At 32.5% G+C, this 18,751-nt stretch overlaps 1 protein-coding gene across 3 annotated transcripts in view; it reads left to right on the top strand.

Moving 5' to 3' along the window:
- LOC123541765 (uncharacterized) overlaps positions 1-2,199 on the top strand; it is a 51,597-nt gene extending 49,398 nt beyond the window's left edge. For 2 of the 3 annotated variants that reach the window (XM_053532138.1, XM_053532139.1), the window contains exons 30-31: positions 471-618; positions 1,333-2,196. In XM_053532138.1, coding sequence (XP_053388113.1) covers positions 471-618; positions 1,333-1,399 — 215 coding nt within the window. In that variant the 3' untranslated portion in view covers positions 1,400-2,196. Of the gene's footprint in view, positions 1-470; positions 619-1,332 lie in introns of all 3 variants that reach the window. The other variant, XM_053532140.1, reaches the window with a different exon arrangement.
- Positions 2,200-18,751: the final 16,552 nt, after the last annotated feature.

Here is an 18,751-nt window from a genome sequence, read left to right as displayed (position 1 = left end):
ACATCAATTTTCTTATTTCGGAAAATCAATGTCTAACGTGATATACACATCAAGTAAGATCTATGACGTGCACATAATGCGCGCCTTTGACCGGTATCGCGTTTCACACAGCGTCATTACGTATGAAGATCATACATAGTAAATTTATTGTCGAAAATGATATATAATTCCGAACGTTTACTTTTCTAACACATTCGAAATCTTTCAGGGAATTGTAATACAATAATCATTATTTTAAAAAAATATATGTTATGTCGATCTCACTTATTAATTATTACTTACAACTTTATTTGTTCTGGAATTAAATGTCATGTTGCATATATTTAGTATACTATGTATGTATGTAACACCTAATAGGCTAAACATCCTGATAAAGATACTAAATATCAACTTCAACACTTGTTTTTGCGTAACTATCACAGAAATGGAAATTATCGAATACTAAAATGCTAATATTATTTTTGTTTCAGGTTTTATCGTCGTAGTCCTTTTTGGGTTCATTTTGATATTACAATTTTTGGCAATGTTTGTGCACCGCTTTTCAACATTGAAACACTTTCTGGCCCGAGCACCATATTTCCGCAGCAGCGGCAAAAATGTTATCTACGACCTTAGCAAGTAAGGTTTACCATAATTTTAGTATTTTCGCCAAAGGAGAGAAAAATTCACACGGGGTTGCGTGGATGCAGCCTCAAGAATCTCATATATAAGCATCCATTTCAAAGACCTTTCCACTCTTGTTACATGAACGTATTTTATGCTAAGCCTGACTACTGAATGGTAATTTTTATTTAAATTGTAAATTGTTCTAGTATCTTACATTTTGCAAATATAACAAACACATGCAAACTTCTTCTATTGATCTATTTAAGACAGACCACCAACCTTTTATGGCAATAATTAAGTAATTAAAAGAATTTTAAAGCAAAACGAATATCATTTTGCAATTTAGTGCAATATTAGATACTTTGTCGTGTATTACTTTATTCAAAATGGTTGTCTTAAAAGTAGCAACTTGTGATATTGATTTAAGTATTGGCCAGTTTTATATTTTGTTCTTTAAGTTAGAAGAAGAAAAAATATATTAGTGTTACATTGCTGAGAACACATTTTCTATATATATATATACTTCTGAAGTGTATACTTGCACTGCTCGAGCGATTTCATAAGTTTGACACAAATGTACGTCGTAGTATTCTAGGTCTAGTTCAATTGTTCAATTCTGATCTACAAGTTTAATATATTTTTGAGGAAATGCTATGCAATTTCTTGGATGGATAATCTAGTGTCACAAGATTTTTTTCCATTCTATTAAATGTGTTTTTATTTCAGGCAACCCGATGAAGCTAGGCAAATTGGTTTTGAAAATCCAATGTGCAACGTACCAGCAGAAGATTAGCGCCCGTAGCTGTTTAAGATCTTTATGCGACCACATTTGAGCAACATTTAGTGACAGTTTACATATTTCATTTTAGTATATTCTGTTACAGATTCATTTAAGAAACAAAAGGACCCATTTCATAGAGAGAGATCCTTGTTAGAAATGAATGTTTAATTACTTTTTATAAAATTTTGTAATTACTTCCCTTTAATAAAAATATATTTAAAAAGTAAACTATTGTTTTTTTTTTTATTTAAATTTTATTTCTTATCTTACACTTGCATTTGACAGACAGTTAGTTCAAGAAACTCAAACCAAAAGGCAAGTTTGAATAAAGTGTGTTGCTTCTGAATTAATATATTTCCAATCAATCTTGGATTTGAAGCCAATATATGTAAAGGGATATGATGATATTTTACAAAGTTGTATTTCTAATGATTTCGGCTAAATAATATTTATCAAAATAGATATTTGAAAAATTTAATGCAATAATTCTTATATTCATGATTTCTTAGGTAAGTGTGTTTAATAAGATTGTATGATTGCTAAAATAACTCTATATTATAGTTTTGCTCTCAGGACAGGAAAGTCAAATGTAAAACATACCGCCAGTGACATTCTAACACGTATTAAGTCAGTGAAAACAAATAGGTGTAAATGATCATTTGTTGCTTTTTGTGGCCAAATCAATAATTGCAAGTAAAGTTTTTAATCTATAGGGGTTGTAAATCAAATATATGATTGCTAGCCGGTGAAAAAAATATTTTGGTAAATATTGACCAGTAGACTATAGCAGATACAATATTGGTATACTCAATAATTTTGAATCAAAAGTAAATGATACATTGGAAATGAATGTAAAGTAGTTAGTTGTTGGACAAAATGTCAAGATATTAATTGCTTGTTTTATATTGTGCGTGGTACGACACTATGATTAATTACGTTGCAAATCGGACAGTAAATCATAATAAACTAATCATACTACCTTGTAACATTGTTATTTTATGTTGATGTTGCTATTGAAGATCGAACTGACAACTAAATTAGTGGTAATGTCCGGCATTTACATATATTTTACTGAGTTTACGGCTTCCTCACATTTTGACAACGATCATATGAAATAGACATTTAACAAATTAAAGAGTAAATAACACGGTCGGAAGTGGAAACCTAGAAGGGTAGTGTTTCAACAGATTTTGCATTATCGTAAATTGTCTTTCTTGGTAATCTTGGAAATTATAATTGTATGTTTACATTAATCATTATTCTAAGACCAAATTCCTGGACGGGTGTACCATCACATAACTTAAACCTTTTGTTAAAAGAAAGTAAGAACACTTCTGATTAAATAATACCATTTATGTTTGTTTCAGGTAAGTGTGGATTTAAAGATGGTCATAGTGGCATCAAACTTCAAACGTTAAATGGCGATTGAAGTTGAAAATCCTCACAAAGGGAGCGACCAGGGCATGCCTAAAAGAATCGAACCTTGTTGCGCTAAAACTATGGCACAAGCATTATGCCATAACTATCCCCGTAACCCTTGGTACGATTAGCCAGGTAGAACCAGGTAGAACCAGGCACCCCTTTTGGTACCAGACAAGAACCAGGTACTTCCATGTACCATATACGAACCAGGTACCCCTTTTGTACCATACAAGAGCCAGGTACTTCCATGTACCGTATACGAACCAGGTACCCCTTTTGTACCAAACAAGAGCCAGATACTTCCATGTACCATATACGAACCAGGTACCCCTTTTGTACCATACAAGAGCCAGGTACTTCCATGTACCATATACGAACCAGGTATCCCTTTGATACCATACAATAACCAGGTACTTCCATGTACCATATACGAACCAGGTACCCCTTTTGTACCATAAAAAACAGGTACTTCCATGTACCATAAACGAACCAAGTAACTGATAGTACCAAGGTAACACCATTAGCGCAACATAAACCTAATAACCATACATGTAAAAAATATAACCTATATAAATGGTTGAGCAACTATAAGAACGCCTAGCCCTTTTCGCTCTCTGGCCAATTCTTATATGCTCGAAAAAACGAACTAGAAAAAAAAATGAATTTTTGAACCCACGAGTGTCAACAACCCCGTTGAATGGCGGCGGCTGGTCAGGGACCCATGAGTATGCAAAATAATTTAGTATTTGACATTATTAACAGCTCAGTATGGCATGCCCACAGTCGCACCCAGATGTAAGAATTTTCCGCCGGCATGACAAGTGAAAGATTTAAAGAAGGAAAGTTTAAAATTGTACATTACGAAATTGGCAATTCATAAAGATTTGAAATAACACGTATAACAAACAAATATCTTTGTGTCTCATTAAAATATGCACTTAGCATCGTGCACCTCACAATATATCCGATTTATAAATGGTATGAATAGTGATTGTCATATATTAGGCAACAATAACGTATAAAGAGTCAAGTTTTTCAAGTAAGCACATTTAAACATACAGTAATCTAAATCACTGAATATTCCCAGTCATATAAACCAATTAATGCGCGTATATTTTACACATCCAGCTCAATGTCACAAATGAAAAATAAATCACTGATGAATATTACCAGTCATATGAACTGATTAATGCACGTTGATGCCGTACATCAGCACAGTGTCCGAAATGTGTCAACGTTCTATCACATCGTGATTGAAAAAGCAGCGAATCCTTACATGCAGGAGGAATGAACTACATGTATATATAATCGTCTTGTTATACGACATAGGTAGCGTTTTGTGTCTATCATGTCTGATAATAACGACCATTGACTCTCATGTGCCTTATCTGATGCCAATATGTAGGTAAAGCATTCTGAAAGAACGAAAAACTCGACAGCAGAAAAGTAACAATGTTGGAACAAAGAAATAAAATACATTTTTATAGCTCTTTGGTTGGAATAATGAATAAGTATAGCAAGTAGCGTGTGACAACATTGTAATACTTTAACGGTTTAAAAGTAGAATATCATAAGATCAAACAAGAATAAACTTCAAGTATTTAAGTTATGCTAAACTAAAAAGAGGGTGCGGTGGGCGGGTTGTTCGTTTAGCGAGCTCGTGTAGAATGGCCGATACGGAAGTATAGTAAACACGTGACATTTTTTTAAAACTTTATTTCATATTATCGTCTGCTACGAAATCTCGCGATACTAGCCATAGCAACGATTTAGCGTTATGGCAACTAAACCTGAACTATAACCAAACCAGACATTCGGATTTAGGCCAGAATAAACAAGATTAATAGAAAGGATTAATCTCTATTATATTTCAAACATCAATTAAATAAAAACTGAAATAATGTCTGAGCTGTTTATTGATCGTTTTAGATGTTCCATACATATTTTATGTTGCAAAATGATTCCAGTTATAACGTTTTAGTTGCCAATGGGCAGAAAATAAAGTCTCAACCGTCAAAATAATGCAAATGGTGAAACGAGCATTAAACTTTCAGTAAGTGTTAAAAAAAGAAGTGGGCTTAAAATCATGTACTATCATAAATTGTCAAGATGGCCGCCATTTTAAAAACGGCCGCTTTAATTTAGTCCACACATACAGGTCAGTCTTGAAATGTAGCTACATAGTGATGTATCTCGTACGTTTTAATCAGGATCACGCTGAAAAGCATATATTATTGTAACAGACTGAAAATATTTCAGCCCTAAGGCGAACACTTTACCACGTCGCCATAAAAGCCAGCTCAATAACAATGAAGTATAAGTGCACCCTTATACTCTATCCTACTACATCCCTTCATTTTAGAATTCGTTCTCGGATTCCAGGAGTTTGAACCTCTGTGAGATGATCCGAGGTGTCAATTTATATCTACTCTAGATATTTACCTTGGGTTCCAAATGTAACGGACTGAAAATATTTCAGCCCTGACCAGGAATCGAACTCGGACCTGTCACACTTAAGGCGGACACTCGCTATAAAATCTTGCTCAGTAGCAAAGAAGTATAAGTGCACTCTTATATTCTATCTTGCTTTTGGGGCGTGAGCGGTGTTGCACATTCCTTACCTCTCATGAACATACTCAATCAAACCGTGTCTGCTATTATTCTTCTTGGTTGCATTCTTTGCTTCCAAAATATCCTTTTTACAGATTTTATCATTATTTTTGCAAAACGAAAATGAGTTTGCTTTGGCAATTGTATTTAATATATCTCAGTGGAACATGATATTATATTGGCGAATATTTTACATATTTGATAAATCCTTAATTCCTGTATCAAAAACATCAAAAGTTAAAGAGCAGAAAGAATAATCTTCTTTGCATGTGACTAATGCAGACCTAATCGAGTTTAAGTAAATCAGTCCGAGAAATATATACTATTAAGTACGTAGAACATGCTTTTATTATGGAGAATTATCTAATATTTTTTATTACTCCAAATGATACCAGTTTCGGAAGTAAACCGGTAGAGCGTCTCATCCAAGAAAACCTACATTTCATGCGTTAGGAACTCTGAAATAGTTTAAATTCAAATTATGAGAAAAATACTAAAAATATGTTACCTATCCTGATTTCCTGTTCCTTGTAAAAAAATCCTGATCAATATTTATATATTTATTGCAAGCACAGATTATTTTTCATGAGAATGAAAACTATGTCTACCCACTTAATATGATCTTCTTCTTTGACATGGTTTATATTAGGACTGAATCAGTCGCAAGCTAAATGGGTTTTATATCTCTTCCTATGTGAATTTCAATTAGAATTGGGAATCAATGAATTAATATGTTAAATATCGGCCATTTTTAATTGATTTATTACTTTTATTCATCTGATACAACATCTGAAGTAAAACCATCTTTGTTTTACAAAAATAATATGTGTGTTTGAGCGTAATACTGAAATTGGCCGATAAAGATGTATGTGAAAAGTAATAAGACAAATCACTTTGTCATTAAATTTTAAGACGGACATGTATGCAAATGGGATAAAGATTTAACCGCCACTATTACGTGCACGAACGTTTTGCGTGTAGAATATATACTGAATAAAAGTTAGGGTTAGGATTTACGGCGGCGGGTCCGTTAAGATATCACTATAAGTCCAATTACTTAAACTAAGCAATTTGAGATATTCTTACCCTGATATATTACATAACCAAACAAGTTCAGTGAGAACTAATTTAAGGACATATTTCAAATGCACGAGTTTGATATAGCGCGACAATTCATAATCATCTACACCAATACAGCTAATTGATGAACAGGACTACACTGTTGATATTTTATGCTTTATCGGACCATTAGTTCCAGGTTTATCTGGACTATACCTTAATTCTTACACCAGAGAAGACTTCCTTATACAAGTATGTTTGAGTAAATTGACAATGCTTTGTTCATTATATAATTATGAAATATTGCAAACTAAAATCCTTTTTTATTCATTTTATTCTACAAACGGATGTACGTGCAATCAATGCTTTATAACAACCGTTGTTTGGTCGTATAATCTAAGAAAAGGGTCGAGCTACAGGAATTATAAAACATTAGCGATATGAGCTACAAATTTTGACTGATTGATTGATTGATTGATTTATTGATTGATTGATTTGTTGTTTCTTAAATTAAACGGAAAAATCATTAACCATCAGAGGAAACAAATGGTGGAAGTACGCTGGCAACTTTTTTTTAAAATATTTCAATATTTACGGCTTTCCGAAAGAGAAACCCTACCAATTTTATTTAATAATCAATAAATTGACACAGAAAGTGTAAGGTCATTTACTATTTATGCAGCTTTATTATTCGTTTGGCTGACCTTTTGTTTTCTTTTCAAAAAAGAAAATGGATTCGTATTATAAAACAGGTCTTAGGAAGGAAACAATGTAGGTCTGATTGTTGTTTCTTTTTACATTTAAATTCTGCATTGATCATAGGATTTAAGATGCTGAAGGGGTAATATTAGATATCGTTTCTTACAACATCAATCATGTATCAACTATCTCTTACAAAAGAACAAGACAATAATGTCAAAATCCAGTCACATGTTTTTGGTAGATTACAAATGCAAAACAAATATTTTTTTTTTATCACCAAGTGCCTTAGACAGTTGTAGGTATATATCAATTAGTTAATGTGTTATTGAATGACCAGGTGTAAGCCCTGACAAATTTTTATGAATTGGTTTATCTGAATGATAAACACTCTATACCAAGACAACTGAGAAGAAAATGGCCTTTAGTTGGATAGAGTGTGTTTTTCAGCTTTTTTTAACAATGACATTACAAAAATTGCTGATTTTAAACTACTCAGCTAATGAGCGTTCTTGTATTGACTTTTTTTAAAGCTATTTTAAACATTTAAGGTATTAGGCCCATAATAGAGTACCTCCTTTTTGAAGAGTATTCAATTTCTACCATTAACCTACTTTGACTGCAATTTTCAGGGGGGCGTAGGTTCAAGCCCCACTGGGACCAGTTTTATTTTCTTTATTTTCCTTTTTTCTTGTAAGGTTTTACTTCTTTCAAGACTTGTTATTGATTTATTGTACAAAAGTGGGAAAAAAAATCATTTGATAAGCGATTTCTTGCTGTTCAAAGTGAATTTACCTCTGAAACAGAAGGGGTAGAGTAAGACATCTTTAAAAATACTGAGTTAAATGCGGTAAAAGTTCTCTATTTTGCCTTCGTTCTTTAGATTACATATTGTGGAAGAAATGTAGGTAGGTTTTACTTCTGCCCCAAGGTTATTTTTGAATGAAGTGAGCAAAATTCAAAACAGACCCACAGGATTCGACCTTAATTTTTCAATGTTGGACTTAAAATTCCGTCTCATTAAATCCGTTTACTCGAGGCACCCTAGAAATAATGATACTGACAGTTTTTATTTTAAGTTTTATAATTGTTTACCAATAGTTTGATGTTTCTTTCATAAAAAATAATGGTATAATGAATTCTCTGCAAACGTTTTGAATAAAGGCCACCACTTTGAAATTTGTCTCTACTTGAGCTTGAGGAAATACCATAAATTACACAAAATTTATAAAAAACGGCACGGTAAAAGTTTTTTAAAAAATGCAATTAAGTGCGAAGCACGGTCAACTGTAAGAATATACCCAGCAAATGCCATTTTTTAAACATTACTATTAGGGGCCTAATACCTTAACTGGAAGGAACTGCTCAGTGATATTTACGTTGTTAATTGTTTTGAAATGTTCAGATTGCAAGTCTTCAATTGTAGAAATTGAATTCAGTTAAGACAAATGTCCAGTAGACTACAGCTTTATTTATTGTGTGAAAAATTGACCATCTTGGAATCTTAATTTCATCTTTAACTTTGCAGATTAGTTCTGGCAACACTGGTTAGGTTAACTGCCCGCTGTTACCTAACTGATATGCTGTTAAATATTGTGCTTAAACCAAAACGAACAAAACAGATATGTGCCTTAGAAATGCATTTTTGTAGATCAGGACATACAGGCGTTTCACTCCGATCATATTCATATCATTATAGACCTCATCGGGGAATGTTACCCTCGCCGCTATTAAAGGTAGAGGTTTGTTTTAGAAAGAAAGCTGCCCTTCTCAATCTTGTTAAATATGGTTCAACTTAACACAAAACTCGTTACTTTGTAAGACAAACATGAGGAACATATGTTTACCCACAGAGAAAGAGATATCAATGCAATTATAACTTATTCAAGAATCAATACCAGCAATATAACGTACTTTGTTTAGTTTTTTAAGTAGAAATATGCTATAGCAAGTTGTATAATTTGCTGCATTTAGGATACCAAGATTTCAGTTTATGTATGTGCTTGCTGAGGGTAAATTGTTTCATCAACGGCAAAGGCCATAGCTTACAGAATAAATAAACCGGAATATTAAACATGTTTTGACGTTTTGATAGGATGTTGTAAACGGCTGGATATCTATATAATTATACAGGTAGTATGGCCAGTTAAAACTTAACTACCAGGCAAAATGTATTATCCCTAAGTAAGCTAAAAATGGTCAAATCAAAGAGCCAACATTTTTTGATTTTCCATTGATGAGTTAAAACTGTTTTATGATTTAGAATGATCAACATCAGACTTTAATTTTACAACTTTACTTTGTATTAAAATGCACGTATATTAATTTTATTACATCAAAAAATAAATCTGTAGCGTACCGCACATCATATATAAAAACAAAGAAAAAAAAACCTCTTGAATATAAACCTTGAAAATTGACATTGGAATAAAATGACTTATCACTAGGTTTTAACCATAAACTTCATTTTCCTTTTTTTTTTTAAAGTTTGTTCATTTTTCTTTTCTTACCTTTAATGTACAGTTTGTTAATGTCAGGAAGGGTTATTATTTGTGACATCGATTGATCCCTAGTGCTATATCTATAATATAAACTAATGAATTTGAGCAAATCTTCACTAGAAATGAAAAAAGGCCGTACACGTGGTTTAACATTTTGTTTGAATTTGTGTTCAAGTGCAGATGCAAGTGTTTTACTTCTGAATTTGCAATGTTTTACTGCAGACTAGGGTGTTTTGTTTTAAAACTAAGCTTTACAAATGCAGGTGAAGCGGATATGGTGACTTTTTCTGACCGAAGTAACACAGAATCCTTACCCACTCTGTTTCTTAATCAGTAGTTGTTTCTTTCTAATACTATCATCATATTGGAACAGTTTTACTAAGTAATTTGATAACTCTTTATGAAGTATTATACATATGCTTATTTCAAAATCGCTTTTTTCTGTCAGGTAAAGACGAGTTATTTCATTCTTTCAATACAGATCCTGTTGATCTGGATACAATTCCCTTCTGTGTCATAGCCATAGCGAATGTTCTTTTTTGTTATTACGATGTTGACAGAACTATCAATTGCTGATACTGTGTAAGTCAGTGTTGATACAATATAATTAAGCTTTAATGTAAAAACACTTACAAATAGCTTACGAGAGTGGTTTTACAGTTTTAAGGCGGGAAGGTAACCGTGTTTTATATTAAAATAGGTAAGAGAGAGGTGTTCAAAAAAATTAATTCTATATGAAATATAGCAAACTGTGTATTATATTTATTAATGTTATCATTCTTTGTTTCATTTCTCTTTTAAAAGTGTCTTGCTTATTTTTCTCCAGGGGTACATAAAGTTTGCAACATAAAAAGATGGTAATATTGATACAAGCGCGACTACTTGTCACTTGACAAATCTCGTGCTTTAATGAAATATGATAATCGCTTATAGTGTGCCTATATATCCGAAAAGGAGGCATAGAAATTGCATTTGATGACATTCTTTGCTAAAGCATGTTTCCAGTTGGGGTGGGGTGGGGGCTTTTGCCTTTTTAAAGCCATAGCAAGGTCACAGTATGATATTAATAGTAAACTAAGTGCATTTTATTAGAAAGGTTGAATTTCCACAACTCTTTTTGTGGGGGATAATTACATAAACATAAACACAAAACATAACATAAAAACAAATGACGTCGCATAGATGTAATCAATTTGAGAAAACTAAAGTGAAAAGAGCAAACATTTATTTCGATAGAATGATCTAAACATTTCGTTAGAGATGTCATTAAGTTACTGTGCCAGCTAGAAGGTTATTTTTTCCAAAACTTCCGTTTTTAGGCTGCCAATTTAAAAAAAAAAGGCCTGTTTGTCATTTGTATGACCATTACTGGGTGAAAAAAAATCTACGACGTTATTTTTTCATCAAAACTATAACTGACATTTTCAACTCAGGTACATCTTGTAAACCATAAAGTCCTCACAGCTTTTATTATGTTTTAGCCTTAAAACTATTTATTCAGCTTTAAACATATTTTCTCAAATAAATAAAATCTGTATTATTCTTTTTATAACCTTTTTCTTTACTCTAAAGCAGAATTTCTTCCGTCGTACGTGATTGACTGTGCATCATGAATAAGTTGTATTTATTATACTAAGGCTATTAGACTTTGCTTCTAGCAGTGCCATAAACCGAACCTGTTTCTCTGAGTCTTTGTACATTTCAAATTTCAAAATATCATGTTTGGTTAAGGGTTTGTTAGTGTTGTAATAGAACGTTTGCTGTACCAAAGACTGTAAAGATATTTGATATCAATGACTTTTACAATTCAAACATCTTTTCTTTTCCATGCTATAATAAGACAGCCTCTATTTAGGTTTAATACGTTCACTACTGCGAATAATTTTTCATGGTTCGTTATATGTTGAAAAGTCTTGAAATGCTGTTTCCGTTTCGGTTTAATAAGTCAGTAAACAAAGCAATGTCATCTCATACACTTTTCCGTAAAACACTTGCTCTTTAAAAACTTTAAACACTTTAAACACCTTTTTGAAACAAAAACTTGTGACCGACATCGCATTTTAAATCGCTAAACCTCCTACGGGATGGTACAGACCTCACAAAATTTATATGTGACTACTTTAATTCGCTATTTTTCTAAAAGACGGAGGCGGAACTTTATAAATTGAAGCAAAACGAAGCATACTACGAGGATATAGAAGTAGTAAACTTCTAGGGGAATATTTTCATCAAAATGTACCTGCCGGGTAGTGTTTCTAGCGGTTGGTTAAAGTACCAGGGTCACTTTATTTATAAGACAGTCTTTGCGTAGATTTCCAAGTAGTCGTTTAAGTATAAGTGGTATAACAATTTTACAATGAACACATTATGGTGTTGCCTAGTAACAACTTAAAGTAATGCAGTTTAAAGCGCACCTGTTTTTTTTCCACCTGATATTTAGAAGTCCAATACAATTTTAACAGATAATTCATTTTCAAAATTGGAGGTTCTGCAAATAAATATTAAGCCACGAAATACAGCAATAACCTATCAATGTTAATGTATTTCAATGAGGATACGTTCTGTCACTATGGTTGTCTATAGTTACTAGTCTACATAACAACACTGGAATTTCATGATCTTAACATAACATATGCATGAAATATTGATTTAATACAGTTACTGTAATAATTAAGCAAAATATCCATTATTGAATAATAGACACTCATATACAGTAGCTAAATTTCAATACTTACACTAAAGCTCGGATTTCTTGGGGGTTTCTCGGAGTTATTTTCTGAAATTTTGTGTCGTATCCATGGTAGTTCTGTATTGACGTTAAGAACAGTTTTTCTTTGGGATAAACAGTTTCAAGGGGGTCAAACTAATCTCCAAGACACCGCCCAGACACAGGCTGGTTATTGAAGCAACAAAGAAAAAACATGCTGCCGTTAGGGGTATTGTACATGTAGAAGATGGTTGATATACTATTTTTCCAAAATAGATAACATAATAGGCATTTCAGAAGGGAATGTCAGTCAGAATATAGGGACTGTCAGTCATATTCTGTCTGACAGTTTGAAATTACAGAAGGTTTGTTCTAAAGGAGTTCCCTATAAGACATAAGACAAATAGTCCGAGCGTTTATTTTGCAACAAAAAAGATTGTGGAAGAAATATATAAATTGTAATTCAAAAAAAAAATTCAGAGTTGCCAGATAGGGAAACAACTTGAGTTTTTCGTTCTGAGCCCAGCGACGCATAAAAAACGCGGTTAAATCAGAAATAAGTGTATTTGCAAACCAATAAGGTATATGTTACAAAATTTGAATTTGACATAGATGGAATAATAATGAGGAATTTCCGTGACATTATTTAAACGATATTATTCATTACAAAGCGTATGTTATTAGAAAGATGTAAAAGAGATGGTTTAAAGAATGAACTAATTCATATTTAACCATATCTCTGCTCTGCAGATAACTTTGCGTTATCTTGCAAAACTCGAATGAATCTGTTAAATTACAGATTCTATCAATAGAACTACATTACATTCATTGTAAAAGTAAATTTTAATTTTCAAGTCTTCGATTTAATCACAAATAGGTGTAAGTATTTGCAGATCTATAAGGTATATGGTAAAGAAATTGAATTTGGGGTGATAGAATAACAATGAGGAATTTCCGTGACATTAAGTAAACGATATTATTCATTAGAAAACGTATGTTATTAAAATATGTAAAACAAATGATATATGTTTTCTGGGCTACAAACAATCAAAACGAAGTAGTATTTGATTCAAGCAATTTTATGTTAGAAGTAAATGCTTTCTACTTGAATAATGCAACGAGGTACATATGTACCTATTTGCTATCGTTTTGTCACAAGTCGACTATAATGGAGTTTTCAAGGTTATCACTGTAGCTTTGTATGACTAAATAAACAGTGGTTAATCAATCGGCAAAACATGATATCATGCCATACCGACTTCAAACAAGAGTACAATCATCTCTGATTCGGATGTTATCAGACGGTTCATAAATATCAAGAAGGTCATTTTGTTGCTATCTGACTGATACTGTAATACTTATAGATTGTCCTGACCGTGCAACAATAAGGGTAAATCTGCCGTTACGAAATCCAAAACAATGGATGTATTATTTTCACAAAGCTACAATATTGAAAATTTCTCTGAAAATTTTTCTCTTTTAACTAGAAGTGTTAATCAAACACACTGTGGTCTTCCGAAGGTTATCTGTACAGTTGTAATTAAAAAAAAATATAATCTATCTATCTTCAAATACTGTATAACCCTTTACGTAGACGTAGACACATAAGACATACGATTCAGATGTATTCATGGGAAGAGTGTCAACAGTCTGCATAATATTTATCCATTTTCAAATTGATACCTCAAGTGCCAATTCTGTTTCAAGAACATCTCAGATTTTGCAGCTAAGAAAAGCAAAATTCCTTTAATTCTAAACACGTTTAAACAATCTTAATGTGACTTTGTTTATAATCTAGAACTCTGATCGTTATATATATATAAATATATTGTTTAAGCTTTTCTGAAACGTCTTGTTTAATCTCCATGTAGCCCCTCTTGCAGATAGTCCTACCTATCAAGGCATTGAGAAATACTGAATTACTGCTGGAAGAACTTATCTGACTGTGAAATATATGTCAATACATGCAATATATGACTTCGCTGTACATGGGAAGCATACACAAAGTTACGGTTATGAAACAACATATCTAAGCTAAAATGTAGAGCTGTGTTTAAACGATCGGTGATGAATAATGTTTCTGTGTTGATTTTTGTTTTAAGCAGTTATATTTGCAAGAACCAAACAAATGGCTACCGGTGTAGTTACAATGCAGTGAAATTATACTGCATGACGTCAAATTATTGGGACTATATTGTAATTTTGACATTCACTTGTAACACTACTATTCCTCTGAAAACATGCCCTACGTAAATTTAGTACACAGGTTTGTTTACAAATGACATAATTACATTTAAAGCAATGGACCAACTAAGAAGTAAACATTGTTACATTGAAAATTCATTCCAGGTCATAAGATCTCACAGATTATTGCTTCTTTGTTTTTGATATTTTTTGTTTGGGTTTCATTTAACATAGTTATCTCCTTCTGGTATACATTGCTGTTCATCACCTGAATGAGATTGAGCTGAACTGAATTTACTTAAAACGCTTATTTACTAAGTGACTAATCTAAAGTTTAAAAGTCTTTGCGTGTGCTGGTACATGTAAGCAAATGCATATTTCGGAAATGTTTGACTTTACTTCATATTATTTACATTTTCTTGCAATACAGAATTCTACACACATTAAGTACAAAAGAGTAAAGACTGTATTATCGATTGCTGATATACTAACAGTGAAAAAATATTTTAGCATAGGAAACGAGAACATTACATTTTATGTATTTCTTGTTACAAATATTGCTATTTTATTTGGTTTTACAGGCGATAGCTTTAAGTGTTTATATGTGTAGTTATGCGTTACTATGGCTTTTTCAAGTGCAAACCAAACAATGAGGTAAGTAAAACGAATACGTATATAAAAGTTTATATGAGAAAATTAATGGTGTTATGATTATTGGGAACTGAGGTTCTGGTTCATCTACTTTTTCAAAAGCTAATCTCAAATAATAAAGTTCCCGTATGCAAGCCAGTTTCAGAACATAGAATCTTAGTTTGTACAATACGAAGCTTGTTTTTAAAATTTTGTAATATTCCATAATATGTACACAATATAAGTACATTACTATATGTGTTTATATGTTATAATATGACTGAACAAAATGTGTAACTTAATGAATTTACTTTTTAAGGAAATGTCGTGAATACTTTCATTGGTGAATTATTCCCCCAAACTTGATGATATATCATAAAAATGATAGGTGTTCCATATGCCCCCAAAAGGTCTATATTGCTAATTTTTTTGTAAAATCGATGTTATAAAAGCATAGAACGCAATCAAAGCAAAGTTATAGAGTCTATTCTCGGAGATAAAGAGAATACAAGGTTACTGTCTTTTAAGGAATCAAGTGCATCCAGTAAGTCAGAGAAAGGTTTATCCACCCGAAGCTCTGCTAAGGGGAATAACCTTTTTGTTGACGAGCTGGAAACCTGTCAAGAGCAAAAATTTGTATAGATTGATGTTCGGTACAAAAATAACTTGTTGCATTTTACTGATCTGTAAATTCATCCGCCAATTGCTCGCTTCAGTTAAAAAACAATTGTCTAGATATTGCAACAAAATCATGACTGCTTACCTTACAGTTCCACTTCTGCGTAAAGTAAATCAGGTAAGAACCTAGCATTCATTAACAAAATATTAAAGATTTGACCTGGACAATATGACTCTTGAATTGGAATCAAATGCCTGCAGTCTCTACCTTAAACTGTTCTATTTCCGGTATGAAAACTAGTATTCAATGCAAGCACTTCTTCAACAAATGGTTTTGATACAACAATTACGGCAAAACTTTAAAACATATTAAAAGTCTCAGCTTCTAACCAGAAACGCCATTTTTGTCAAAGTTAAGGTCTATTGACTCAGGCTTAAAAACTGTCTTCGTACCGTATCAAATTAATGTGGAAAAGAATAAAATTGAATATTTGTTTCATTTTACCGTGGCAGTCGAAATCATGCATGATAAATTGTTTGATCTGAAATCTTGACTAAGTTTGTTACTATGTACTCACAAATACTTTGTCAGTCTGTGCCGTGTTAAGGCTAGGTGACGTATAAAGGCAAAATCTATACGACGACCCGCAAAATGTGGTAGTGACAAGATATATGAAATACGCAAACCCTTTCTTATACCTAGCACCGGCTTAAAACCAAACCATTGTATATAAACTGGATAGACTTGAAATAATCGCAACATGAGTTCAACTAAGAAGCAATTTTTAATTCGCCACAAAGAATTTGAAAACTGTTGATTGTTTAGCTGCTTGTATCTATCACAATGTATTTTGTGAACACAGAACACAAAGACGCAACATCATAGCTGGACCTCCTGCATGTATATCGCATTGTTGATGAGTACAGTATGTTTTTGAAGCGCCTGTTCAAAATGCTTTACTAGTTGTCAGACAACTTTTCTTGTTTCCTAATTGGTTGGGACTCCACTTTGTATACAAAGTTATATTTTTGCACTTGAGGAACTCTTCAAGCGGTGTTGAGGGAGGTCGCTGCCTTACGTCGTCCTTCAACGCATAAAAATGAAAAGTCATCAAATCTTCTAAATTGTGACATTTGCATATACGTTGGTTTGTACACAAAGTACCTCTACCTTTATACTCCAATGACGCATTGCCTAACTGCTCATATTATTTATTAACATGAACTTTTGTTTTTCACCTTTAGATAATTTTTCATTCATAGCTTGTTTCTACCGTAATCATTATGTCATTTTCTGATCTACTTAAGAACATCACGAAGAAACAAAATAACCATTGAACGCCCGTCGGAGACTGAACGAAGACAGACGGCAGAGAAGGCCAGCAAAGACCGCCAGAAACCATCAAAGTTCGCTATAGGGTCAAAATGGCTGTTCACTTTCATATTCGGTGTTATTCTTTTATCGAGTCTTACGCTGAGCAAGATATCGATAATGGTCTTATCCGATGCAATGAACAATGATCCGGACATAAATACAGATTCAAGATGCCGGTTGTTTGTAAAGTTGCAAATACTAATGCTTGTTCCAAATATATTTGCTCTTTTCAAAAGTGTCTGGGCAGGAACTTTTCGAAAAGATCTGCCTAATCCATCTATTTTTATGTAAGTATTAGTTTTCTAAACTCAAACCTTAGAGTCTTAATTATATATAAAGAATATTCTGTCACAGAATTGAATTTCTTAATATTTTTCAGTTTTCAGCTAAACTTATGAAATCCTTAAGACTGTAATTTAAATACGTGGGACAGGAGAAGGGGGAGGGGAAGCTTTATTTATATAAACAATTTCATATATATATATATCTTCATATATACGTGTTTCAATGTCTGATCTTATTAAACTTATTTTCTATACGAATTTCTTCTAACACTTTTTTTAGCAATATGACACCGTGAAGTACATATTGTGTAATTAACAATTTAAATTCCAGGCTGTTCTCATCGCGGTTCTTGAATCAGTTGGTTTGTGCCTATTTATATTCAAGATCCCGGGACTATGCAAGAAACACCATATTGTTTTGTTGATGAACTGTGTATTCTTTGTTCCATTGCTTGATAACTTTGTTCGAAGTTGTCAGCAAAGACACGACAAAGATGGAAAACGGACCTTTGGTTTATTTAGTTCAGCTTTGTTTCTTGAGATAGTAGGCGTTTTCCTCTCTGTCTCCTTGGTGTGTCTTCATGTTGCGTTGGAAATCTGTGGGTTCCGATTATTGGAATTTTATTCCTGTCTTTCTCTTGGACGCCTGCAATTAATCGATTTTTACTGGAAACAAAATATAGTTATTGGAGAAACAACAAAAATTCAGAACAAAACTGGAACACGTTACCGTTACAGGTATTTCCTATTGTCGTTCACATTAATATCTAAAATGCAGGAGCAGTAATATGAATTATAGATAGGGCTAGGTGAAACACTCACACGCACGCCCGCACGCGAGCGCACATACACGCACATACACATCCGTAAATGGTTTAAAAAACAAAACGACTTTCTAGAGTGTATTAACGTTTACTTTTAGCGATACTGAACAATGACTTTAAGTACTTTAAGTATATTCATGTATTATTTCAGTTACAATTGTCAATTATTCAACCGGCTGGAAATTGTCAGTTTGGGAGGAGGCTAGTAACAGAGACGTGTATTATTTTGTTGCACACATTTGCAGTAGTTTCATAAGTAAGTTATTACGGTTCGTATTGATAGCTAGACAACTTGGTTAAACCAAACTATTTCAAAATTAGCCGTTGTGGATTTGTTATCATTATATTTTACAAATTTTAAAATCTTTAAGTGCACGAAAAGTTATTTATATATTTTAACAATTGAATAAATAGCTCTAAAAATGCGACTGATTCTTTGCTTTAATAAACA

This window comes from Mercenaria mercenaria, chromosome 19, assembly GCF_021730395.1.
Source record: "Mercenaria mercenaria strain notata chromosome 19, MADL_Memer_1, whole genome shotgun sequence".
NCBI classification, from domain to species: Eukaryota; Metazoa; Mollusca; class Bivalvia; order Venerida; family Veneridae; genus Mercenaria; species Mercenaria mercenaria.
The sequence above is the reverse complement of the archived record's forward strand: the minus strand, read 5'-3'. Positions and strand labels throughout refer to the sequence as shown.